Source organism: Aythya fuligula, chromosome 15 (assembly GCF_009819795.1).
Source record: "Aythya fuligula isolate bAytFul2 chromosome 15, bAytFul2.pri, whole genome shotgun sequence".
Classification (NCBI taxonomy): Eukaryota; Metazoa; Chordata; class Aves; order Anseriformes; family Anatidae; genus Aythya; species Aythya fuligula.
The window spans coordinates 9,044,064-9,071,636 of NC_045573.1; the positions used below are offsets into that span (position 1 = coordinate 9,044,064).

Sequence of the window (27,573 nt, forward strand, 5' to 3'; positions counted from 1 at the left end):
AAGCTTAATGTGAAGCAGCTCTGGATAAAAACTATTAATCCACAAAATTCATATGTTCCTATGCAGGGACACCTAGCTAAAAACACTGCAATATGACTAACCAGTGTGAGATGTGTAAACTGCCTCTAGTCCATTATCTGATAAATCATGTCTGAAGGAAGGAAAAAGCCCTCAAACACTCTCTTTACTATTTCCTGGAAAAACAATCAGCTCTCTGTGCAGTAGGCAGAGAAGTAACGCCTTCCCAAAGATTACAAAGAATATTAATTTATAGCAACTCCACTATGAAAATGAAATGGTCTCATATATATTTTTGATGAGATAACATTTTCCAGGGTTTATAGCTGTAATATTACATATTCAAAAAATTTAGCAGCAGCTGTAAGTCACTGTCATTTAAGTTATAGCACTAAAAAAAGCTTTTTACTTTTTGTTGAAGTGCACCGTGTTGAGAGGAAACCTATTTCCCCCAGTTCTGGTATCAGAGTACTTTGACAGCAAGGGAAACGAGCACTTCACATGCCTTCACCTAGCTGCTGAGAGCCACCACAAAGCTCTGAAAGCAGCCGCAACACCAAAGCACAACCTTCAAGAATTTCCACCATGAAGAAACAAACGCCTGGAATTTTTCCAGCTGAATGGCACTTGTTTAGAGTTTGAATGACTGCAAGATACCACAGCATTATTACAAAGAATCCATTAAAGCAGAACTGACTACGGCATACTCAACAAATCCTGTGGTTGTTTCGGGCCCTATCTGTAAGCGACTGATCCCATTTGGCTCTGCGGTTTAATTCGTTCCGCGGGAATGAAGAGCAGTTGAGAACGCCTCAGGTCATGGCCACAGCACTACAAGACGGCATTTAGGGTGATCACAACACCACAACAGGGTAACTGGATACATCTACTGCGTCTAGTCTGTAATTACACTACACCTTCAATTGTTTATTCTTCAACAATTTATCTTACTTGATTCAAAGTCCCATCACCTTCTCCTCTGTGGTTTTACATTACTCTACTTTTTATCATCAGTGTAGCACTCCTCACCAGGAAAGTGAATTACAGGGAATAACAAGCTACCGTTTCCTCAAACTCAAGCAATATACAGAGAATTACACACTGGCCCTTACAACCACAGATAACACGTCAAAATTGTTATGGCTCTTTCTGTAGGACACCAAATCAGATGCAACACGAGATATTGGGAGTTCTTAATTCAAACCCCTTTGTTCCAGTATCAGTGCACTCTGTGACTCTTGTGTTCTTCCCTAGTTTTCCTCCCTGAAATGTGATGCATTTCTCTTCACTGACAGTACACAAAAATGGGAACCAGAGATAAAGCCTTTTGTCAGTTCTCACAAAATCCTTCCTAAGGCAAAAGCTCATGTTGTTTTCCATTCTCACTTCAGTGGGGATTTCTGTCTGAGTAGCAGATTCAAGAAGGGACTCATAATTTAAGAGAGATCTTGCAGGAACCTAGTAAGGTGTTTCCATTGTCTTTTGCTAACGTATTTCTTTACTGTTAGTATTAAAAGTGTGGAATGCCATCGCTTATTAGAAAATTACCCATGAAAGTTACTTCCCCTTTCCTTGATTCCTTTCAGCATACAGGGAAACAGAAGTCACAAGGTTAATTTCCTCTTTCCCTCTTCTTGTTAATTCTTATAGCCTAAAAACAACAGCTGAAGAACACTTTTTTTTTTTTTTTTTTTTTTTTTTGCATTTTGCATTTTTCCCCTCCTTTTTCCTCTTTTTATGGACTATCTACTTTTGCACAATGTAGTAAACCTTACTGAATGCAGCTGTGGGGCCTGGGTTATGCAAATGCAGAAAGATTATGATTTCACTTAAAATCACAAGCCTTGTCATGTGGTGATGTGTGAAGTTCTTTGCCTGATGCCGTCTGAATAAAGACATTCAGGCAACGGTTGGTGCTGAAGATATAATTGACTCCTAGCAACTTATTTGTCACTTCTACAATCATTATCCTCTGCAGAGAAAGTACTAAAAAAAGGAAGCGCAGAACATTACCTTCACTGAGTCTACATTCACACCTTCCAACACTTTCTGAGACATCAAATCAAACTGTTGATCAGAGCCCTGGCAGGGAGCAATCTCTCCGTGCCTGGGGTTTGTTTGCTTAGCTCGAATACTTCCCGTTACTTTACTCACTCCCTCTCTTGCAGATGCCCTTTGCTAGAAATAATGACTAAATAAAGCAGCAACTGCTTCCTCACTACAAGTGAAGAATTGGTGCTGCTAACCTGCTTGCAGCCACAGTCCTTCCTGGGCAAGCAACAGACATGTTGGGGGTAAAACAAGGCAACTGTCTCCATGGCAAAAGCACGGATGTCAGACAGCAGCCTGATACTCCTTACATCAGTACTTACTCCCCTTAGGAATACAATACGTATGTTCTTAAGAGACTTGTTGTACCTGATTGGGTAGTCGGCAGCGCTGAGGTTAATGAAGAAATCCCATGGCCAGTCATTCATCTCCATTAAGTCCCTCATGCTCTGCAGGTAGGTGGACAGAAGGCTTGCTCCTCCCCAGATAGTTGCCATTCTCCAAGAAGTGACTCTCACATTTGGGTACTGGTTAGCAAACTGGAGCACTTGCCGGTGTAAGTAATTGGATCGCTTTACAGGAGAAAAAAGTAATAGGTTCAAGTTACTCTGTCCCAAAGTGTCCCTCCCTGTATTCACTAACCAGCAGCTGCACTTCTCGACTATCTGAGCTTTGCCTTTGCTTTGCCCTCACTTGCTACAGCGCACAGCGTTCTGCTAAACGTTAATTTGGAAACGTGCAGAGCTCTCTTTTAGTTCTTTTTATTACAACTACAGTAATTGCTAATCAGTGCAATTAGCATTTATTTATCATTTCTCATCAGTAGATCCCAAAGGGCTTTCCTGAAGGAGGTTACTGTTACTACCTCCGTTCTGCAGTGGGAAGTAACTCTCCCGAGGCACCTCAGGCCAGCTCTCCATCCAAGAGGCCACTGCTGTTAGTCTGCACCAACTTATCACTTACTGTTACTAAATGTACAACACACAGGCATGAATAGATATTCATAAACATACAAAGAGAAATGAAGACTGTTACATAGACAAGATAACGAGAAACAGAAAAAAGAAGTGACTCCAAACATGTAACAGATGGAGAGACGAGAAGTGACATGCACTCTACGCAGCAGAGGTAAAGAGAAGATGAAGATGACAAAGATGGGCAGACTGACAGATGGCAAGACAGGCAATTTATAACCAGTGATATATTACCTTGTCAACATGAATGTAATAAAAATGGTCTTTATGGTAAATAGCCTTAAACATGCGTTGGAGCTGCCGAGAAGCTCTGCCATGAACAACCAAGACAAATGCGATCCTGACTGGGTTGGCTGGCATGTACTCTACGGAGTCCTCATCCCATTGCACATTGTTGTTGGCTTTTCCTGTTCAAAAACAAAACACAGGACATCTCTGAGCGTATCTGCAGGGCAGGGGAGCAGAGAGCAGTACACGTTTCACCTCGGCTCTTTTTTCAGAAGCGGTTTCTGATGGGAAGTCACCTCAAAGTATTTGAAAAATGCCAAAGCCAACTCCTCCAGCAAGAAACCTCTCACATCACCAAACAATCCTCAGTCCTCTGATCAGCACAGCTCCACTGAAAAGCTCGTGAAACTGCTACTTAACAGCAGCTGAGGATTATCTCAACTGATAGCATCTATTTGGAACAGCAGATGTAGCCTGGACCATTTAAATAGCAACCTACACATTTTTACTTCTTCATGTGTGAGAGCAGGCCGTACAATCCTATTTCAAATTTATTTTCATTTTTATATTAACACAGGAATTTATGGTCTTGGTTTTCTAAAGAAAACACCGCACTGTAAGGTTATGACAGGATGTACTGATGAGCTGAAGGGACATTTTTAGTCAAGAATTTAGAGTACTTTGTTTTTTGTAACATCTCTTCAACTCACAAACCTGAACATGATGAAAAAAAAAAGACAATTTTATCCAAAACCTCACATTTTTTCTTCAGTTAAACAACTCCTTCAGTCCTCTGACGTTGTAGGAGTCTTTCTCAACAGAAGTTATTTAAGAGAAACCTGAAATTTTGAACATTAGCACAAGGAAAGAAAACACCCCGAAGATTAAAAAAAAATCACAAATCACCCCTGCCTCATTTTCCCCCTTGCATATGTAAAGATTTTTTTTAGGCAATATCACTGTCTCAAACATAACAAAGCCCCTCAAAAACAAAGGGGGGGAAGAGTCTCCAAGTCCCATGATCTGTGATTTTGGTTTATTTCCTCAGAAGGGTGAATTCATTTGACCATCCTGAAAAGCCCGAACTTCTTGTTATGCTGCAAATACATATTTAATTATTAGAAATGCATATACACAGGGGCAGGACTCAAACATTCATTTTACATTACAGGTGAAGGTTTAGAAATAGCCATGCCTGAGCTGAAGCAGCTAAAAGCAGCAGCTGAGATCACGTGCAAGGACACCAACACATCTCCCTTTATTCATCGACCATGTTTTGACCAAATAGGATATTTCAGACTCAATACACGTCTATGTGCTCAGTAAACAACCAGCTCAACAAAACCACCCCCCTGCCCACACTGACCTCCCCCAGCAGCAACCACGGGTGGGACAGGGCCTCAACCTGCTTTGCTTGAAAGTGGTTTCAAACCCTCCTGGAAACACAGCAGAATTAGGTTTTATGCTGCCTTATAGGCACTGCAGTAATCAAATTTTTGTATGCCTCTTACATAAGAAAGTTTTTTCCTCACCAAAGCTGTTTTTTCCTACCTTCCCAACAAGAACCTAGTCGGGGCCTGGAGCAACTTCCCCATGAGGAAAGGCTGAGAGACCTGGGTCTGCTCAGCCTTGAGAAAAGAAGACTGGGAGGGGATCTTATTAAGCTCTATCATCCTCTTTTCAACCTGATGTGCATCCTCTGTTTCTTCCTAGAGGCAGGGAGGAGCGTATCTGGCTAAGTCGTGCTCAGCTTCTGCCTTTGGGGCTGCCCCTCTCTCTCCTCCCAGCTCCACATCCCCTTGGTTTGCGCCAGGCCGCACGCGGGCCTGAGGCGGCTGGGCCCGGCTATCAGGCAGCGCCAGCACAGCCACAGAGCCCGCTGTGCCTCCCAAACCATCTCCTGAAGTAATTAAAAAAAACATGCTCAATGACACTTGAGTTAATACGTAGAATGAAAAAGCAGACATTTGCCAAGCGTGAAGAGAGAGTAAGTGTGAGGGAAAGCCTTCTTCTCATTTCTTTGAAACTGGAAACATATGTCAATAAAAGTAAACTAAACAAGACCAAAAGCTCTTTTATATATGTATTAATTACAAAAGAAAAGCTGGACACAGAAAAAAGGACATTGCTTAATCCTTCTTGTTGCATCTCCTCCTTATTAAAAGGAAGGGAGTAGGATGAGCTCAGAACAACAGAGCGACTGAAGGCTTGCAGAACACTGGCTCTGGCTACCTGAACAATTTGATCCACTCGATTGCACTGAAATTTGTACTTCAGTAACTGAAAGACTCCTTGAGACAGGCACAAGCGAGAGGTCCTGCTGCAATAGCAGCAGCAGGTCATGGGGAGGGATGGCTTCACTGCCTCCCGTGACCCTCCCTCCAGGTTCTCCTCCTCAGCAGTGCTTCTGGGTTCCACCTCCTTTACGGAAGGACCTGTTCGTCCTGGCCTGGAGCTCCAGGAAAGCTGCCCGTGTAAGAGGTGCACCCAGCCCCTGGAATAAGGCTCTTTGCTGGACTACCTACAGGGCTAGGAAGCAGCCGTGTGCCTGTCTGCCCCAGGTAAAAGACCTTTACCTCCCGCAGCCCCTCAAGGAACCTATCTGCAGTAGCATTGCTCATAAATTAATTCAACTTCCATGCCCCAAAATGTATTCAGGCTACCTATCAGGAAAGTTCTAGCCCCATGAGTCACACTTAATTTTAAAAAGGACACTGACAACTTAAATGATATTTCTTTAAAAATCATCCACCACTAACTCAATAAGACTCAGCTTAAAAGATTAGAACAGGACTTAAATTTCATTTCTTCTATCATTTCCAGTTAGCCTACTATGGCATTTATGTATACTCACTTCTTCTGTTCCTCCCACATTGCTGCTGAGCTTCCCCATGGGTGCGCTTAGGGCTTTTGCACAGCAGCAGGGACAGAAAGTGATCATGAAAGAAAGGAAACATGCTCGCAAGGAGAACCGGCAGGAGAATGAAGGGCAATTGCAGTAGCTAAACTAACCCATTTTTCATTTAAACTGCTCTGATTTCAGGCTGACAATGTCCCATCAACGGACGCAAAGATTTTTAGTGGTTTTCATTACATTTTTGGATACCTCTTTTCTGAAATTAGTGGCTTTCTGCAATGACAATGTAAAAGGTGATGGGAATTTAAAATAGCCATATTGTGGGTCTTTTATTTTAAACTCACTTGCTTTCAATACCCACACCATCATTTATCTAGCAATTACTGAAAACAAAATCCTACCAAATTTTCATCTGAAATGCCACCTCACTTCATCAGGTTTCTCTAATAAATTCTTGAAGCGACATACTTTCCTCCCTGCTATTTTCCTACTCTAACCTCTTTTTCCATGTGTTCCTTCCTTCTTTTTGAGGTTCAGGTCTTTACAGTCCCATTTTCCACCTGCATGCTATTACGGCTTCTGTAATCTAATCCTTTCCCTGGCTGCCTGGAATTTCACAAAGGTAAGAATGTTGTATTTTTTCCATATGTCAGAGTATCCGTTACTTCTGCTTTATATTGGCACTTCCCTGTTTTTTGTCTGTGGCTGATTAGCACCCTCTATTTTGCAGACTGCTCCACTGATAGAGAACCAGTCTGGTTTGCAAATAAGATGAAATGGGCAGGAAACATTGAGCATCTTTTTGCTAAATAAATACAGTAGGAGTTCAGAGCTGTAGAAACCATGTCAAGAATAGAGGGGCTCTAACCATGACGCTGCTATAAGGCTTCTCATGTGTGTGCACACCATAGCCTTTCACGTCATGGTAATGCCTCCTGATTAATGATCTGCCTCTCACTTAGAAGCACGTCCCTTTCTGGGTATTGGGACAGAAGACACAAAAGATGTCTCAGATACTTCTCACTTAGCATCCTAACGTGCCACAGTGATAACAATCTAGACGGATTTTAAGGCAGAACTTGCATTTGATTTCTACTTCAGTGCTATCACTGCACTGCAATTTGTCACATGCCCTAAATCTCACACAGAGTGTGAGTGGCCTCCACTCTTGGTCACTCGAGTCCAACAAAAAGCAGTTTTGAAGGCCAGCTTTCTCTCCCTCATTCCAAGCAGCCCTTAACTGTATTTTCACTTCTTTGTTTACTTGTCTCCTTCTCACCCACCAGGTGCATAGGATTTGGGCATTCACTAACACTTCTCATCTCTGCTTGTGCCTGCATCTGTCTTTCTGAGAAAAATGCATCTAGACAGCAGAGGAGAATTCCCACCTTCTTTTCCTACTCCGGGATCATTTATGGCAGTCTCTGAGTGCGTAATATTCCAGGTTTACCCTCCACTCCCATTGCGTGTGCAATGCCTGTTAGGTGGACTTTCCTACAGGCTCAGGGAATTACCCTTTTTCTAGGTAACTTCTGCAGATTTGTGTTTTATAAAATCTAATGAAATGCTGACAATGTTAATACAAGGTAAAACAAAAACAAACAAACAAACAAACAAACACGGAAGAATGTTTTGTTACAGTTATAATTTGGCTATGCCTTGGAAATCATTTCGCATGCATGAACGAACAGGGACAGTGAAAGAAGTGTCCTCACTGCCACCTGGCCCAGGCAGCACAGCAGCAGGGCTCGTCTGAAACTTCCAAGCTTGCAGTTCCACTATGCAATGGAAACCGTGGGCAAGGAGAGATGGCTCGTGCTGCCTGCTTCAGACGAACTACCAGCTCAGCAAAAGCAGTGCTGCTCACACAGGCTGTAACAAACATTTCTTAGACCCTGTACCCAAGCATATTGATGCATTTTGGCACCACACACTGAAAACAAAAAGTGCCCTTTTGCTTCATGACCAAATGCCTTTTATAAACTTACTCGGAAAAATCAGTTGCCTTCCTGGCTTCCTGCACAAAACACAACACCATTTCCAAGGTTTCCTAGCAGGAAAACACGTACCTCTTTCTGCAGGTAACTGCTCTGCTCCACTGCAGTTCTGGTTTGCACTTCCTACGCCCCAGAGAAATCAATACTCATAATTAAGAGTTTAATCTTCAGCTACTGCAGTATTAGTAAATGCCAAAATAATAAACATTGTGTGCTTTCTTATTTGTTGTGGTGCCACATAATGCTCAATCATCCACCAACATAACTCCGAACCAACTTGCTAATCTTTTACTTCTAGTGCTAATTAATGAGGTCATCAGACTTCTCTAGCAGCACGAAACAATCTTTTAATGAATTTTGTGAGCCATACTATTTTTTGCAAATTATTCCATCCATTTCTATTCCCAGCTTAGCATCGCCCTGACTGTTCAGTGGAATGTCGCTGCACAGAGACAGGCACCTGGATGCTGCTGCCTTGACCTGAGCACAGCTCTGTGCGTGCACCGTGCCTTGATACCATGAATCAACTGACAGAGGACATCAGAAGAGGGATTGCTGTGTAGTTCAGCATCATGTTAACTGTTATTGCATCCATAAACACAACCAGATGCATCCCTAGTGGGAGTCCCAGCTGTAAGTGCTCCACAGAGGCAGAGTTCTGCATCTCTCCTTGAACTCACAGGAAGAGCCCCGTTCCCTTCAGTGAGACCATTTATGCAAGTGAGCAGTAGTTGCAGGTTTCCACTGTAAACTCCTTTTTTGCAATTGTTCACAACTCATATCAAGCCAGGGGACTGAAAATTACTAGACATGGTTTCACCTGAAACTGTTTCCATTTTGGTTAGTGCAGAGTGAGGACAGTTTTGCTGTGTTCAAATGGAGATAAGAATTATTAAAAAAAGCCTTCCTTTATTTAGAAGCCTGAATTTTTGTAACATAGCTAGTAACAGAAGTGGCTGGCAGTATATATTAACAAAAGAAACAGCTTTCTGGCAATTCACTGGTGAGTCATTAGGATCTGATGAAAATTCTTTGAGGGCTTGAAGATAGCAAAATTTACCTGGACTTACCAAAGAACATCCCCTCCTGCTTAACTCCAACAAGAGAAGGTGTTATTGTTGGAGTTAAGCAAGGGAGGATGCTCTGTAACTGTAATGACCTGTTTCAGTCAGTGTCTCACTTGCCATCAGGCTCCAGAGGGATGTTCTGTCCATACACTCCAGTGAAGACACTTTGCACAGACAAGGCAGCTTCTGAAGCTCACTGTGTGTTTCTCACCTATCATACTTATATGAGAAAGCAAACTTTCCTGTCCCAGAATCTGGAAAACTAACTCTAACAACAAGAATCCCTGCCTTTGGATGACAATTTTCACCTCTAATAGGGGAAATGATTCATTTATTTCTGTGGCAACCCTTGTGGACATTTTTTGTGAAAGAAAAGATTCTAGGTGAGCACTGATTTTTAAAAAATTATTATTATCTGTATGTAAGAGGTCTGTTCAAATAGGATTGTGTCACACTGCAGATGGCTATCGCCCAAAAGCTGAGCTGGGCAGCAGGTACGATTGTGGTGCACTTCAGTGCTAGCAGCTTTAACCACAGGCACATCCTGCGCCCTGCGAGGTGACCACCAGCACTCCTCAGCCTGGGGGTCAGCACCTTCACCGGTCACCAGTGCCCAGCTACAGGAGGGGCTGGGACTCACCTCCAGCAAAGCAAGCCAGGCTCCTGCTGAAGATAATTAACATGATTGCTCATACGTGCTGCTTCTTTTACTGGGTTTTAACTCACTCAGCAAAGCAGGAGAGGTGAAATCAGCTGAGATCTGTGCAACTCTCCTGAGGGCACATGGATTTGAGAGGAATGCTTATGATTTGCAAAATGAAATGCTCCTGGGTATGTTCTGAAGATTTCGTTAAAATTGCTGTTACCCATACTTACTATCTATAAGTTAACATTGAGCACTTTGGATAAAATTTCAGAAATTATGCTGCTAAAAGTGGATATTCATTTTTTTTTTTGCACTAATGTTTTATCTCTACAACGCTGCCTAAGTATTTTTCCTTCTCAGACTCTACCATGAATTACAGAAGCAATTTATGATCCTCTCTAAGTTCATATGATCAAGTAACCCATAAGCAAAAATCAATGCCAGGTAGGTGGGAAGCAGCGAGACAGAATTTACAAGCACTCAATGACTTGTCCATTTAACATTAAAGAGACAGATTTCAGCAATGTTCTCCCATGCTGAGCAGAAGCCCTGGCTTGGAACAAAGGGGCTGCTGATGTGGGCACTTTGGGTCTGCTTTAATCATCTCAGAGGATGACAGCACAAACTGAGGGCAGTCAGAGGTGAGGAGTCCCTGCCTTACAGCTGGACAAGTCCTTTTAGGAGGTCACTGCAAGTTTCTATACAGTGAATTCATGACCTGTTAAGCAGTTCCGTACCCCCGCTGCATTTCAATATGATAAAGGAAAATGCCTGAAGTTACAGAATTGGGTTGATTTCACTGTAACCCCCATGCTGGAGAGATTTCTACCTTTTCTATGAACAGAATAATAAAACTTACATGCAGAAAGGAAGGTAGGAAGACAGAGGACATGTAGAACTGTTTCATGTTCACAGGTGGATCATAAGATGATGAATTGTTTCTATCTTTTCCCAGGGAAAAAAAAAAAGAAAAGAAAAAAAAAAAGATGATTTTCTATTTTGGAATTTGAAAGAAAACATTTCCATCCCTGCTCTGTCATCCTTCTGTTATAGCTCTTTAACATTTGTGTTGCATGCATCACTGCAAACACAGGTTCAAGAACTCCTGTCCCACTGGGCAGGCATTGTCTATCAGACACTAACTGAAAGACACCCAGGAAACTTAGTGGACCTTTTTCACATGTTATGAAGGATTCACTGTAAAAGAGGAAATACAAGAACCCTGAGAACAAATCCTATCTTTTGTATCACAGAGCAGGACTGTGCAAAATCTACCTCAGTGCAGACCATCAGCTATGTGTACGTGCTGTACCAACACATTCGTATCAGCAAAGTTTCAAACAAACCCAGGCAGCGCTCAGTCCAGAAGCAGCCTGCCATATTTCAAATTAAGATTCCATCTTGTCTTGCAGTCAGTCTCAAGTAGTTATTGAAACCATTTTTATGTTTTGCAAATGACAGTCTAATTAACAGCTACTGCTACACTGCACTTGCAACGCACTCTGAACAATTTCCTACGATAACTATCTAGCTCGCTTTTTTGACTATTCTAATTATGGAAATGGTGGCATTCCTGGGAGACAAATCTCAATTATTTGTAGTTTAGCTGGAGTGCATTAGCCAAGCATTTTTTCCCTTTTCTCACTGACTCTCATGAAGAAATAAATAACACAGGAACGCAACATTAAATTAATTAATGCTGAATTGGAATGCATTTCAATATTTATCAATTTAGAGCCAATTAGTTCATGACCAACATTATTAGGGTGAATACCAAATGCCTTTTAAATAAGAATTAGTTTGGTTATATCCAGTGACACCACTGGACTTTAGAGATAAACTAAGAAGCAGATCCAACAACAGACACAACTGTTCCTTGCAGAAAAAGACTAAAACACCTTGCACCTCAGTTTGCCTTAACGTTTCGGAGGCAACTCTTTCTTTTCAAAGCTGTGCTGCCTCACCAAAGACAGCACTCTCTATGACGCTGAATTGAAATCTGAGCTTTTAAAAGTTGCTCTTAGAAACTGCCAAACAAGAGAAAGTTACCTGTATGTTATGATCCTTAGAAAATGCTCCAATAAGGATTTTTCCAGCCTGGCTCTCTGGCCCAACCAGAGGCAGACTGGCTTCTCTGTTGAGCCCCTGCAGAGAGGGACCCTCAGCTGAGGGGTTTAAATCATATCTGAGAAGAACTCTTCTCCTTTTCCACCACTAATGGTCGAAACTTGTGGAGACCAACCAGCTAAATCACCAAAATCAAGCATAATTCCCAAATAAAACTGGCAAAAGAGTACAGCGGCCTTCTAGTGCCTCAACGGGGCTACAGGAAAGCTGGGGAGCGACTCTTTGTCAGGGAGTGCAGTGACAGGACAAGGCTTTAAACTAAAAAAATGGTAGCTTTAGATTAGGTATAATGAAGAAATTCTTTGCTCAGAGGGTGGTGAGGCCCTGGCACAGGCTGCCCAGTAAGTTGTGGTTCCCCATCCCTGGAGGTGCTCAAGGTCAGGCCAGACGGGGCCCTGGGCACCCTGGTCCAGTGGAAGGTGTCCCTGCCCATGGCAGGGGGCACACTACATCATCTTTAAGGTTACTTTCAAACCAAACCATCCTGTGAATCTATGGTCTGGAGACACCTCTTTGAGGCCCATGGCCCTGAAGCTGCCTTCCACCCAGCACGGCACCTTTTGCTCATTTGGAAGGAGCGAGGCTGCAGGAAGGAAAAAGCAGTGAAAGGGTGGAGATGAGGCATTTGTTTTGATACCTTATCCACCCCTGGTTGTAGCTTAGGATGTTCCTTTCAACAGTCCCAAACTGATGAGAATGGGAATTTTGCAGACAAGATAAGATGTCTTCTGACTCCCAAGAAAATTGATGACACAAACCCAACCTGAAGCGATTAAACCTCATCCACTGTCTGCACTTTCTGGGTACAGCTACAGCCGTGCCAGCAGCACTCTGCCTTCTGTAAAAGCCAGGAGGCACCAATTTCCTTGGCCAGTTTGTTTAGCCGGGTGCATGCTACAGGCACCAACCACCAGCACAGTACCACCTTCCTGGTGAGGCCCCCACCAGGGCTCCTGGCCATGCCTGCTGTCCTCTGCCCCTCTGATCTGTAACAGCGGCCAGACTCACTCTGCCCACGTGCAGCAATATAGTTCAGGTGTCTCCCTTAAGATGTCGGCCTCTACGAACTGTTGGTGGAGGCAGAAGGACCCTCTAAGGGCTGCTCAAGCTATGGCAGCAGAGGCAGGCCTGGCCAGAGTGCTGCAGTGCTCCTTTCTGCTGAGGGACCTGGGTTTCTCCGGCAGCGTGGGCAGTAGCAGGGGATCACACATACGTCAGGCTCATCCCGGTCAAGTTGAGATGTTGTCTGGGGACGTGTGATGGCAGCCCTGATGTGATCCCAGGTCCTGCAGTTTGCCCTAGGGGCACCTGAATCAGCCACGAGTCAGCGACTGACTGAGGAGGTCTGAACCGTGCACCAGAGGGGGCCTGCCTGGTGCCTGCCCTCTGCAGACAGACCGACCTCCTCGCTCGGACACACTGACAGCCCAACAGCTGCTTGGGCTGTGGGTTTTGGAGTCAGCTCTTCTCTGAAATGAAGCACCTCACTCCCTTCCCTGCTGGACAAGCCTTTAGGCTTCTTGTACAGGATGAGAAGGAAACACTGAAAGTGTCCTTATTTCAGTTGAGACTTTTTCTTCTTTTCTGCCTCAAATCATCGGCAAGTTTAAAAGAAACCTGAAAGCTAACCAGTTACTGCAGAGCAACCAAGGCAACAAGACAGCAACAATATCAACATAACACACCCGAAGCACAACAGAAATAGAGCCTTATCAAGGCTCACATTAGCATTGGAAAGTTTTTCTTCATTCCAGCACCCGTTCTCTGTTTTGCAGGGTATTTGGAGACTGGCACATCCATAGCCTTTACTCCTTCTTTTCCTGTCATGCTCGCAGCACGAGTAACCAATAAACCACAGGCACTCAGACAGTTAAAACAGTCTCTACTTCACATTAGCTCCCAGGAGGTATCTGTGTACTGCTGTGACTAGCGAGGAACAAATAGACAGATAAAAGGGTGTTTGTTACCTGGCTGATCAATGTCTTCCTGCTCTGTTTTACTGTGCTGTCATCTTTCATGTCCTACGTCAATGATCTTTTCCCCAGATAGTCTTAAGAAATGTACAGCTAAACACTGTAACTACCCAGTGTACAGCCAGAGTAACTTCACTGCAACAGCAGGACTGAGCTCATTTATATCGTATGGGACCTGGGCTGCTAACTTCAAATTTATCCTTTGAGATTCCCATTATATGTCTCTTTTTTTTTTTTTTAATTCAGAATTTGAAGGACACAGTCTGCCTTTATTTTGTGCCCAAGGTAACCATAAACACGATGTTGGTAAGAGATGAAAAAAGTGAAGGCTTTTACAGGTATTTTGCATAGCTAGTCTGAACAGGTCTAGTTAGGTACTGAGAAGAAAGACTGACACTAACAATAAAGCAAAAATAAATCTGCAAACCTGTGCTGTGTGTCCACATCCTAAAATGTTGTAAAAACTCACGTTTTAGCTGACACTAGTTGCACCACAAGTGAAACTAATAGGAATCTCTTCACAGAGGCAAAAGATAAATAGCACGTGTGCAAACAGCTCCACTCCAGAGCTGCCAGGCTTGCTTCCTCTGCGCCAGGCTGAGTTCAGCTTCACAGATTTCCAAAACTTGCAGGGCTAGGATGCATCTGACTGCCTGAAAGAATGTCACATCACGGTGATAAAAGATGGATGAGACATCAGAATCACGTATGCACATGTACCATGGATACACGCATGCTTTGTGTGTGTACGAGCACACTGTACACGCTGGTGCACTAGCTAACAAATAATCATAACTGAAATATAAAAACTCAAACACCACATCTTCAAAACCTGCTTCGCAACGAAATGCAGTTTCTGCATTCAGACCATACTTTTTTCAGCACGTGCTGACACCTAACTCTACAGAAGTATCCGTATGGCAAAAGACACTGGTTAGCAATGGTTTTCCCAAACCTGCTCACAAGCAAGAAGGCTGCACAAACACGGCCATTCCCTTCCTGCAGACTTTGCCCTGTGGCACTGGGGATTTCTTGCTAACTCTGCTCAGCAGTATCAGCTGGATTGGGTGACTTCACCCCAGTGCTGGCAGCTTCACATCCAGCCCTGTGAACACTGAGCCCAGCCGACTCTCCCTGCAGGAGCCTTCAGCCTCCCTGCTACAGTCCCCAGCTCCTCACTCAGCAACCAAGTCCTTCTGGTGAGCAGAAATAGGAACTGTTACACAAGAATCACCAGTCTTTTCAAAGCTCTGGGCTTTCCCTTAAAATTGACACCCATCTATAAGCTCGTTTTACTTCTCTCTGCTTTATGTGCATTAAATCAACAAATTCAGTATAATTTTAATTTTCATAATCTTACCCTGTTCACTTCACAGTCCCTACATGATGTATTTTTTATTTCTCTGTCTGAATAACGACACATTCATTATTTTATCATTGATTAGCTCTTGTGCTTCAAGAAAGTTTGCTACCATGTATACTACTTAAAGGGTGAGCATGAATAATTTTACCCAACACAGAAGAAAAAGAGGACCAATTTTCTTCCAGTATATTACTTGTCAGCCAGAGAAATGGAACATAATTATGTTGTGACATTTTCAACAGCAAATATATTCTACTGTAAGCAATTAACACTGGTTCCTTTGGCAGACTTCAAAAGATTACTCATATGGTATGCTAAGTTACAATAACATTTGAATAATAAATAGCACCTCACTCCTTTAGTTGGATTTTATCATATGTGCACAGGTCAAAACAGAGGAGAAATTGATGGATGGTAATTCTTGCACAAGCCACCCTGATATTGCAAAATCATGCATTCATGTGGAAAACACTCAGGAGGGGAATGTATGCATTTGAGGGAAAAAAAAAAACACCCTAGGACCTACTTAAACAAAAATGCTGAGGATGTACTATTGAGGACTGAGAATTTCGGTCTGCCCACCACATTACTACAAGCTATGGCACTTCTCCTCGGATGGGAGAGGTGGGGTTGGGCTCCCCTTCCTGGCTGCAATGCCTTCAAGATGCTGCTGCTGATCAAGAGGGATTAGAACAGATGGTTTAAGAAGAAAATCATGGAGCATTAATCCTCTAAACATTTCATAGTCAACACATCTTTAATACAATCCCTCTAATCCAATTAGAGTGCCTTGAAAATCGTATCTGCAATTCCATGCTTCGTTGTGATCGGTTCTGTGAGAGACACATCCATTTACAAGACGGCTGCTGAACGCCTCTGCAGCTTCCCCGTCCTCTCCAGCCTCACCAGAGCCCAAATCCTGCCCTGAGCTGAGCTGAGCCCAGCACCAAGTGCGCCGTGACACATCGCTCATGGTGAGCATCCCCAGCAATGGCAGAAGCTCACCATACAGAAGACAGATTTTAGATACCAAAAAAAGGACAGATTTTAGATTTCAAAATCTCTTTCACTCATAAAGACATGTAATTAAGTATGTGCGAGAAGACAGAATTTCAAATTCCTTTTCACAGCTGAACAGCAGTTACTGAGACACATCACTAACAAGAGTAAGTGGACCGCGGTCTCAGCAGGTGGATGGGGATGCTGTCCTTTTACCATCCATGCCTTTGAGCCAATAAGGAAAACAACCCCTACTACGCTGCTTTCACAAGCAAGCAACAAATTCCTACCCATTCCATCCCAGCTGAGCTTGATTTTTAATATGTTGTCATGAAAATTTTTTGGATTGTTTTTCTCAAGGATGTATATTTGCACTTGTGTTTACGGGTGAAGAACAGAGACAAAAAGCACAATCTTGTTGCTAAAATAAAGAACTTCCATTCTATTACTCCACCATAGTATAAAAAGATCCCATTAGCATACCACTAGAGGAAAACAAAGGAAAATCAAATTGCTGGCAAAGGAATCATTCGACAACAGCAAACTAAACTGTTTTTTTCTGTATTTCACTAGACATTTCAGTTTTCCTGTAAAAAAAAAAAAAAGGAGGGGGGTAGAAAAATGTCATTGTATTGACTAAATAAGTTACTGGCTGCTGTTAAAAGCATCTGGGGAGAATTCGTACGTGAAATACATTCCTGCAATAATACCATAATTTATAAACCGGAGCTACACATTTCCCACAGACTTTAACAAGGCTGTGATGTCTTTGGACATCAAGGAGCTGCTTAAACAACAATTTGTAGGAGTCTGTCCTCTACCACAAAAAAAACGAATTCCTGCCCAACACTTAAAAATTTTAATGCTGACCTTTTTTAAAGACAACAAATAGTAATGGATATAATTCCCAGGATTATTTTAGCTCTGTAGCAGAGGCTGCCCTCCCCACCTCCTATGAGCAGCCAGAGGCACGAACCAGGCACAGGCTGTGTACTGCAGGTGGGACTGATCCTGCCCTCCCAGCGCCTCTGCCCATGCGCTGGCACAGCTTTAGCCAGAGCTGGCTGCAGGGAGGCTCTGCTCGTGCACCGCTTGCTCACAGCGCTGAACGTGGGGAGTCTGGCAGGAGCGGACGCGATGTATTAGTGTTGATCTCTAGGAATGACTTAGCGGTGCAGCATACTAGGAAGCAAGGCACAAGTCCAAGCAGTTATGCATTTTAATTAGGTAAAGCGAGTGCTAAAAAATGCTTTGAAGCTCTAGATGTATTTCAGTAGCATTGGCTTGCAATGTAATTTTTCTTTTTCCTGCCACATACATACTTACACACAACCTATCTGACTGCCCCTTTCACAAGGGGTGGCTTAAAAAAAAAGCACTTACGTTCCGATGTAACACCATTCCTCCTCTGCTAAAAGGTTGGAGCTCCAAACTAAACAATTCGCTCAGAACTTGGCTTTCATGGAGAAGCAGGACAGAAAAACCATCAACTGGCAGCAAAACTGCTACGCAAAACTAATTTTGGAGACGAGAAAGTGTGAAACACATGAAACATCTCACAGATTGTAAAATAACATATTTTAAGAAAAAGAGACGGGGGAAAATATGAAATACTGGTAGAGCCCAGCTACATAGAAAGACTCCCTGGCTGTCAGCTGGCTGCAGCCCTCGGACACCGAGCAACAGGAGGCACGGAGGGTGAGCAGAGCTGGTCCTGCCCGCAGGCCTTCAGCATCCTTGGGATGAGGAGGAGGCGGGGGGAACAGAGGCAGAGGAAGGCCTCCAATAGGTTTGTTGTAAGAACAGTCATACATCTCACTATATGCCAGGGTGGGATCAGTAAGAATCCTAATGCTGGCACCTCTGACGTATAGAAAGGTAAAAAAAAAAAAAAAAAAACACCACCAGAGGATGAGGAATCAGCCAGGTCTCCAGTTAGAGCGAGGTCTCTCACTACTACTGCAGCTGCGGACACTTCTGAGCGGCTGTGGAATTTATCCTTCCATAGCTCAAAGGCTGAAGAATAACACCAAAGAAGTTCATCTGCTGAATTCATGAATGAATGAAGCAGGAGTCACCCATCTGAAATCAGTGGTGACTCGGCAGTGTAAAATTAGTATTAAAAGAGAATTAGCATGTCTGAGCCAAATTCTGCTTGGTTTGTTCCTGTTTCAGCTCTGAACAACCCCTGATCCATATAAATGCAGATCAACTCTTAGCTTCCTTAGCTATCCCCCATTTTAGCTAAAAGAACCTAATGCAACTGAGATGCAATTTCCTTCAAATACCACTTCTTGTCTAGTATCTTTACTTTGATACTAAAAGAATGATGAAAAACCTCTTCAGATTAGCTCCCAAGACGGCATCGCTTAAAGGCGCACTGTTGATGCATGTACAGCCCTCTGCCTTTCTTCGGATGGAGCAAAAAGCCACCACGGAGTCCCTATCAAAACAGTCATTCCTCAGGCCCCTTCTCCTCGTGCCTCAGTGACACCTCCCTCCTTGTTCCCTACCAACCTTGGTCCTGCCACATGCAACTGAAGTGCTCGAGAATGGTAGATCTAATTAATGCCGTTACAATTAACACCGAAGTTGCCTAAAGGCAATCCTTCAGAATATTTTAAAATAGGAAAAAAAAAAAAAAGGCATTTTGCTTACCACCCTGACTTCACTTTCACACTACCATCTTCTCCTTAATGCAAAACCACTTTCAATTTCTGAAATTTCTGTAAATTAATTCAATGTACTTTGACACCAAATGCTTGATGTTCAATGGAACAACTTTCACAGCACTAAAGACATCTGAAATAGGATGTCCGTTTGCTGGCAACCCTTTTATTAGAAAGAAAAAAAAAAAAAAAAAAAAAAACCACTTCAAATCCAAAGGTCAATTGGTGTGGAAAGGGTTAATAGGCTAAATTAAAAAATATTTTAAAATAACAATTACACCTGACACTATAGTTACATTTCCCAAGAGTATAATCCCAAAGGAGCATATAGACCTTTTGCCAAAGGTGATTTGAGTGTTAATATGAAACCCAACGTGTGTTCACTTTAATTACATATGTGCCTGCTGAGAACATATGATAGAGTCCAAAATGCTAATTCATTGTCAGCAGGACAGCAGAAACTAATATTAAATCTTGCACACCAAGTACATTTTCCAGGTTACCAATTACCACACGAAAACGGGATGCATTGCAAATGTGGTAATCAGCGTGAAAGTCAAATTGAAGAAAATATTGCTAAATAGAGTTCAAGTCAGAGCCAGCAGTAGGTGTAGGAAACCTCCCGACAGCTCATCCCTTCTCTTCAAGCCAAGCAGTGCTCAACTGGTCCGAGCGTCATCCCACTTCCACCAGGTCTGCATTGGCCTTAATCCTCACCAGCACTGAGATAAGGTGCTGAAACTGATGTCCATGGACCTCATCAGTTAAAGTATACACTTCAATTATTAATTCTCTTCAGCAATACGTAACAGCAGTTCGAAGGGGATTTTTGGTTGGTTGGTTTTGGCCTTTTTATACTTCTTAGCTTTAAATTTCCTGCATCTCAAAGACACTGTGGAGTGTTTCTGTGTTCTCCTCTCTTGAGGTTTCTGGCAGTTGTACCTCTTAATCCACACTGGCATGCCAGCAATGCTTTATGTATTAAACACATTTAGATCTACTTTTAATTAATAGATATATTCATGCATCATTCAGTATTTTATAAGGGAAGTGCCTGGAGTATGAACAGAAGAGCCCCAGTGCTCACCAATGAGCTAACCCTTGGGAAATGAGACGTAAATCCAATTCTGAAGACAGCAGAGATCCAGCCAATACTTCTAACTACATCTTTACCTGCCTTTTTGTTGCTTTCCTGATGCATTATTAATTAATAACTACTGAGCCTTCCCAACAGAGCATTTTAAATAACAGTTAAATTTCTTTATGGATGATTATGAGTCATAAAAGTATGTCTGGATGTTCAAAGCAATAAACAAGCCCAGGTAGGGAGCCTGAACTGCTGAGGTAACTGTTCTTTGAAGCCTGAAGTTTTAGGGATGCTAAATGCCTACTGTGCAGCATTATGAAAATCCCTGTCTAGCTTAATCCAATTAATCTGGAGAAATGTAAGGTTTTCTGAACAGCAAATGCCATCTCAAAGGAACGAAATGGTATTTCAGAAAAGCTGCCACCTTGGTGAGGTTCACTGGTCTACCCAAATGAAGCTACAGAGATTGAGGCCAGCTATCAGTCACATTTTCAGTTCTCAACTAAGATAACAAACAGAGAATTGTCAAATCAAAATTATTTCCACCCAAGATTTATACAAGTGATGAAATATGTTTCCTCAGCTTTGAAATGTACTCAGGGATGATGGATGGTTTTCCTGTTTTGCTTGAGTTCTGGACAAACTCAGACAGATTTAAAGGTATTTTTAGGGAACCTTTGCACTGGTGGAGCTGGTTAGTTTTAGGTGTAAGTTGAAATAGATCCATAATGCTTGTAGACGAAAACTCACTTGGACATCCCACTTCTCCATATGATAAATTTTTCCGCCTCCATGTCCAAGACCAAAAAGTTTTCTATTATTCAAAGAAAATCCCAGCATTAGCATTCAGCAAGATCTCCTTAGTTAAGAAAGGTAAGGAACTTGCACTTCCCATTCACTCTTCACGAGGTTCAGCTACCATCATTTCATTTTTTTCCCTACTGACTGTGCTTACTTTTTCTTTCTGGTATTTAAACTGGAGTACAGAGAGCAAGGGGCAGCTTCAGCTGTGCTTGCGTTTGACATAAATAACCCAGTCCCTCGCCATACAGCACTTGATATGTGAGGAAAACAAACAAGCACATGACCTATACTGTTTTCTGGACAATGCAATACAAAACTACTATCTGTATGTGGGCAAACTCTGGGTAAGACCAAGTACGTGAGAGGCCACACAGCGCCAAGCACAAGCACCGGGGCTTCAGGGCTGTTTCGTTGGCCATTGCACGGGAGCAGGCTGGTCCATGCAAGGGACAGATCCCAATGCCATCCCGTGGTTTTGCTTCCAGCTCTTCCAAAGCCCACGTTTCCACTCCACTGCCCCACCATGTGCTTTTATATGAAGTAGGAATCAGCCAAAAGCAGGCTTCGTTATCCAGAGACTGTGCTCCATCCACGTGCCTTAGCACCCAAAAAAAGCAAGTTCCTTCTCTTCCCCTCCAGGATCCAGCAGCCCTGCGGACCTGGGGAGGGACTGGCGGGTCCCCCAGGGGCAGGCAGCACGGCGAGGTGAGCTGACCCGATGCTGCTCGCTCCTGACAAGAATTTGTACCCATCTTTCAAAGCAAGCAGCATTTGCCCTCAATTCCCCAGACAAACTACTACTCCACTTTTTCTTTCTAATATTTCTCTCTGTCTCCTAATCTTAATTCTTCTGGTTTATGGCTCAATCCTTCTACAGGGATTCATAGCAAATACAGAGAATAATATCTTTCCTACTTTCAGATATTAAGATGGATCATTATTCCTCCTGACAAGTTAGAAGATATTTATCAGTCTGAGTTATGAGGCCTTTCTGACTGTGAAGATTTAAACATCGATTTAATGCCAACTTAAAAGACTCCTAAAAGTGTCGGAGATTGCATTAGATAAATAATTTAACAATAAAAGGTATATCAAGGCAGACATTATTGCAACCTTCCACTAATCAATCACCATTTTCCATGTTTATCCAATTTTCATCTCAAGGCTCTGTACATCAAATTGCCTAGACATATATGACACAACTGAAATAACTTCATCATTGAATAAAATTGCATAGCCATTAAAATTCTCTAGTATCAAGATAGCTGACATTATGTTAAATATTGGCTTGAGTTCCGCAGGGTAATAAATTCTGACCTAAATCCAATCTTTCATGGATAGCTGATTCAAAATGAAAAATTACTGTTTTGTCATTTTACCTTAGGAAAATTTCTATGGAAACCAAATACAGCCTGGGGCAATCTTTGAAATTTATGATAATTAAAAGCACAGCTCCCGTTCTGGGCATCCTGAAACAAAGAGAATGGGTTTGTTTTGGTGCCCAAGTATCAGACATGTTAATAGCTACTAAACTGAGGGAGAACACCACTCTTGTGCTTTCCCCATGTCTCTAACACAGCAGTAGCCAACTGACACGCCACACAATGTGCGCCTCTTGCAACCAGCAGCCTCACTTGCTGCAAAAGGATGAAGATGCCGGGACAGGAAAATGAAAACAGAAGGGAAATAGTGCAGAAAACTTCTGCTTCCATTTCACTGTTGTGCACTGCTGTAGTGCAAAGCTGCAGAACTGCTGCCAGCGCTGTCAATAAATCCTTGGAAGGTACAGAAAGCCAGGCCAGACAAACAGCTAGACTGCTCTCCTGCTGCTGTCGTTCCCCAGCAGAATACCCGGGCTTCTCAGGGACACAACAGTGGATTTCAGAGCTTACAGAGGTGACTTCAGAGAACTTCTGTGACCGTTCTCTTCTTAAAGATACTTTGTGCAGCTTAATATTGCAAACTCTTTTCGAGGGCTCAGAAAAACTAATTATTTTGTAAAAAAATAAAAATAAAAAAATCCAAGTCTTCTGATAAACAGATTTTAAAATCCTCTTAAATACGAAGCTAGCACCACTGTCACTGAGCACCATTTTTCATCTATGTTACTTTGCAATGGAGTTAAGTAACTTTTATCCCTGGTCTGGACATGGCATAACTCGCCTGAAGTGTCCCAATAACCCTGGGATGTATCAACAAGCAAAACCCACATCTCTAAAGTGCTAGGCCTAGTGCTATATGACTGGGTTATAACATGGCATAACAGAGCATGCTCTGCTGTCACTCTTCACATGGGAGCTCCTTAATGACTTCTGCGAATAACCACATCCTCAGGTGATAATCTCATAAACAGACTTTGAAAAATAGGTTCTTTCATCATAGGGACAAGAAGAGAATCTTTCTTTCCCCCTAAATGAGATTTCTGCTTGGCTGGACTCCAATATAACTCTCTGAGGCTTCTCAAGTTTACAGTGGGGCGCTCTAAATTCCTCCTATTTTTTCTCTCAGTCTGCAGCAACTGAAAGCAAACATCGAGAGAAATACAAGATGATTCTGTCTTGAGTTTGGCAAATTGTGCCTACAATGGCTATAAATGATTGAGAAAAATGAAAATGTGTCAACTTCTGTGTGAACATCAGCCTGGTCACAGTAAAGGGCAGAGCCAAATCTAGCGGGATTTCACATGAGGGGGTTCCAGAGGTGGATCAGGTCAAACACATTTCCTTTTTGTCAGCAAGGTGAAGAATGCCAGAGGTGTCTGAAGCCTCCTTGCAGTATTCCTCTGGAGCCTGACAAAAATATTTTTCCCACTTGCTGAAAGCGATCTGCTTCCTGAACGGGATCTGCTGTTAGGACGTCTGCAGAATCAGCCCTGCCACAAAACTGTTGTTATGCCCACAGTACCAGCTGGGCATGCTTTGCTTTGGACCATGCACTTCTGAGGACTGGAAAGGGAAGAATCTCCAGCCCTGAATACTTCTTTTCTTCCTGATCCTCCCTTGCTCCTGTAGGACCAAAACTGTCTTTTTTTCCCTTGTTGATGTTAAAAACGACCAAGATAAAGGTACACAGAGACGCTTTAATGTGCACTGCAAAAGGTTACCAAGATTAATTCCTGCGGTGCTTGATCCAGCACCTTCTGAAATCACCAAAGGTTGTCTCATCAGCTTTGCTTTGAGCAGATACCTAAAGACAGCAGCTGGGAATTTTCCCAGAAATGCAAAAGATTGGGTAACTACTCATTTAGACACTTGAAGCAGAGAATAAAATAGCTTAGAAAGTAAAAATAGCCTATGATGGAGTAACTTGTGGAACTGTGACTTGTAGCCAAGACTGGTTGCTCAACATGTAATAGGGGGTGTGTGTGCATGGGGAACTTTGACACTGAGTAGTGAGGTACTGCCCTTCGTTAGATACAGCGCCCTTTGTTCTGGCATTAGCTAATGAACAACGAACCAGCCAAAACAGACAGCTCCTGAAGAGAAGCCTCTTCTGTTCTGTGTCATTTTACTGCCACCTGAAACACAGGTACATAAAGCTATCAGCAATCAGAACAGCAGTAGTCAGTCCATACGTTCCAGACTGCTGTGTAAGGAGTGCAGACTGAACAAGGAGACTTTGGAAAACCCGCCCGCAGTTCACGAAACAAAGTTCAAAAATCTCTTTTTTTTTTTTTTTTTAATGTTAGAGGGGAAAACAAATACTGGAGCAAGCTTTAGTTATTCAAGAAAGACCTTGTTTAAATGAGGTCATCAAAGCTAGCGCAATATACATCAGCTAAACCTCCAGCCCACTTTGCTTTTAATATTTCATGGGAATCTTGGGTTTGTCTTCACCTCCTGGCAGGAAACAACAGAATTATGCAAAAATATACATCAGCACCGTGAAGCCTGCCTCTGCAGTGGCCTGGCAAAGCCAGTGCGTGTAACACAGAAGTCTTGTTCCCAGTTAATCTCAGCAGATGCCTGAGCTCTCATTAGCCATTTGCTTACGCTGGCAAGGTAGGCAACTTAGCTGGGGGGCAACTTAGCCGGGCTTGGTTCCCCTGACCAGCTCTCCTGTTTGTAAGGGAGCATTACTTACCATGCTCTTGAACAAGAGCAAAGAACATGACCCCTTCTCAGATACAGAGAATAACTTTGGGCCAGATCCTCAAAGATGTTCAACGACTTACAGAAACATAATGACTGGAGTTCCTTCAGAGAGCTACACCTAGATCCCATGCAAAAGAGAAAGTACAAATGGGTAAAACACATATTGCAGTAAATTCCTCTTTTAAAATTCCCTTTTCCTGCCTGCTATTCAGTGAATTACCCAGAGTGAATCACAGCCCACAAAGAGGTGGAGAACATGGTTCTGTTTAGTCATGCTACCGTCAAGCTGAACAATATTATGCAGCACAGCAATACACAACATACACAGAAGCTTTCAGTATAAAAGTGGCTGAAAATACTCCACTGCATGGTAATATCCACTGGCTGGCTGGCAACCTCAATTTCCAATTAAAAGCACAGATGAGTAAGCAGCAAGTGCTTCCGCTGTGATTTACAGCTAGTCACAAAGCAAGGTGCTTTCCCACTGGCAAAGTGTTTCTCTAACAAGTCCTAATGACTTTTACAAATGAATCAAGACTTCAACAAAACAATTCATCCTTAGTTTGGGCAAGAAGGTCACCACAAAACAAGCAATCACCTTGCAACAAAGACAATGATACAAGCAATTATACCCTCGTTAGATTGAGGGCTGCCTTGTAGTGAGGTTTCTGATGAGATTCGTAGAAAAAGAGCGTTTTAACAGCTTTGTTTTGTGGTCTTCTCTGACAAGACCCAGGAGTGTTGCAGACTACCATGCCTGAAGGACAACTGGCCATCAAAGTAAGCAAATGCCTGGAGAAACTAGCAAGAAAGTGGAAGATGAGCTCTACAGATGAGCTTCTTAGAGCTGATGCCCGTAAAGATGACCTGGTATCTTTTAATCCTAAAAATGTCCTGTTCAAGCTTAAAAAGATGGCCCCCAAAACCACCAGCATCAGAGAGGTCAGAGGGAGTCTTCCAAGAATCTTCATTTGCCATGGGAGTGGGTCCTTTGGGAACAAAGTGAGATCAAGAAACTGGTGTCTAACTACAAGCTTTTGATTCATGAGGACACAGGCTTTTTTCCCTGAACTCCTGACCTAACTCAAACGCAGGATCCATAATGCCTTTAATAAAAATGTGCAAGCTGAACTTTCTGCTGAATTCCACTGGCTGTGAAGAACAAGACAGCCCCCCCAGAACACAGCCAGAAAGAGACCCAACACACAGGCATTAGTGATGGACAGGAAAGCCGAGCCCAAGTCTGAACCCAATTTCATGTGCTGACTGGCCAGCGTAATACGCAGCATCCACTGAGAACCTACACGTGCCCACTTCTCCTCAGTCTAGACAAAAGACGTGGTTAGGAGGCAGCAGGCCCGTTCTTTAAGCCTTTTAACTCCCAGACAGGTTGCAGCAGCAGAGGGGAAGGTGGTGTGGGTGTGACTGGCCAGCGTGGCCCTGGAGGATGGCCAGCCCTCCCGGCAGCGCTGCCTGCAGCAGGCTTTGCATTATCGCCAGAGCAGCACCGTGGAGAAGGGTCTGTTTAAAGCAAACAAGCCATTCAGTCCTGCAGAACAAATCCTCTGAATTTCCCGATCTTAAAGCACGTGCAATCTCTATTCAAATTATTTCCCCAAAACCACAGAGCCTGAGTTAATAAATACTGATTTTCCTGGAGTATAATTCTGCTTAAAGCTCCCACCAGTCTCACGGTGCCACCCGCGGGGAGAAGGCTGCCAGGTAGGCGCCCACCCCAAAATCTGGCTGTTGTGGTCCGGCTTCAGCGAGCTCGAGGACAAGGGACTGAAAAATTCCTCGGCCTCCCTGGAGGTTGGTGAGAAAACTGGAGAAGAGAAATGATGGCATTTTGCCATTTTGTGAGTAGGGCCAGGACTTCAGAACCAAGATCTTGCCAGGAACAATTTGTTAGTAAAACTGTAAATAGAACACTTCAGAGTTCTGTGTGCATTAAAGAAGATACTGGGAGGCAGGAGGACTCTGTTCTTGCTTACAAAGGTGCCAATCAGGAATGACTTCTTCGACACAACTGCATGTTAAATCAGTGACATAGCATGGATATAGAAAAAGAGAGAGTGGGGGAATCAGGGCTATTCACTTCTAACAAGCTCTCAAACTACCAAAGACAAGCATTTATTTGGGAGACTAAATATACATCGAGCAATTTCAAAATCTTATCTGAGGTTGCTCCGCTACAAATCCTTGTCATTCATTTTTCTATACAAGTCATGATTACCTAGGGAGAAAAAAGACTGATGTTTTAAAACTACTTTCTGTGTAAGAAATACTTGCAACAGAAACAACTAAATTATGGTTTTGAGTCTTAAAATGGCATTAACATCCCATAAGATTGGCTTCATGCCTAGACTGCAGGCATTTTAATTCAGAGTAGATCCCTTCCACAACTCTTCCTCATTTCCAAGGAAAGACATTGCAAAACAGCCACTGGTCTCATAAGGCCCAGCAACTCCTCAAATACATCAAATACAAATACCCTTTAGAAAGTGTGCCTAAACCAGGGTAGATTTTCTTCAACTACGTACCTAATCCTGCAACAAACTCCATAAATAGTTAAAGCATCTATTTTAAGAAGCCACAAAGCAGCAAAATTCTTTGCCCCA

At 42.9% G+C, this 27,573-nt stretch overlaps 1 protein-coding gene across 2 annotated transcripts in view; it reads right to left on the bottom strand.

The window, feature by feature from the left end:
• XYLT1 (xylosyltransferase 1) overlaps positions 1-27,573 on the bottom strand; it is a 185,059-nt gene that overhangs the window by 60,019 nt on the left and 97,467 nt on the right. For both annotated transcript variants that reach the window (XM_032197440.1, XM_032197442.1), the window contains exons 3-4: positions 3,276-3,448; positions 2,437-2,639 (exon numbers count right to left, since the gene is read on the bottom strand). In XM_032197440.1, coding sequence (XP_032053331.1) covers positions 2,437-2,639; positions 3,276-3,448 — 376 coding nt within the window. The remainder of the gene's footprint in view (positions 1-2,436; positions 2,640-3,275; positions 3,449-27,573) is intronic.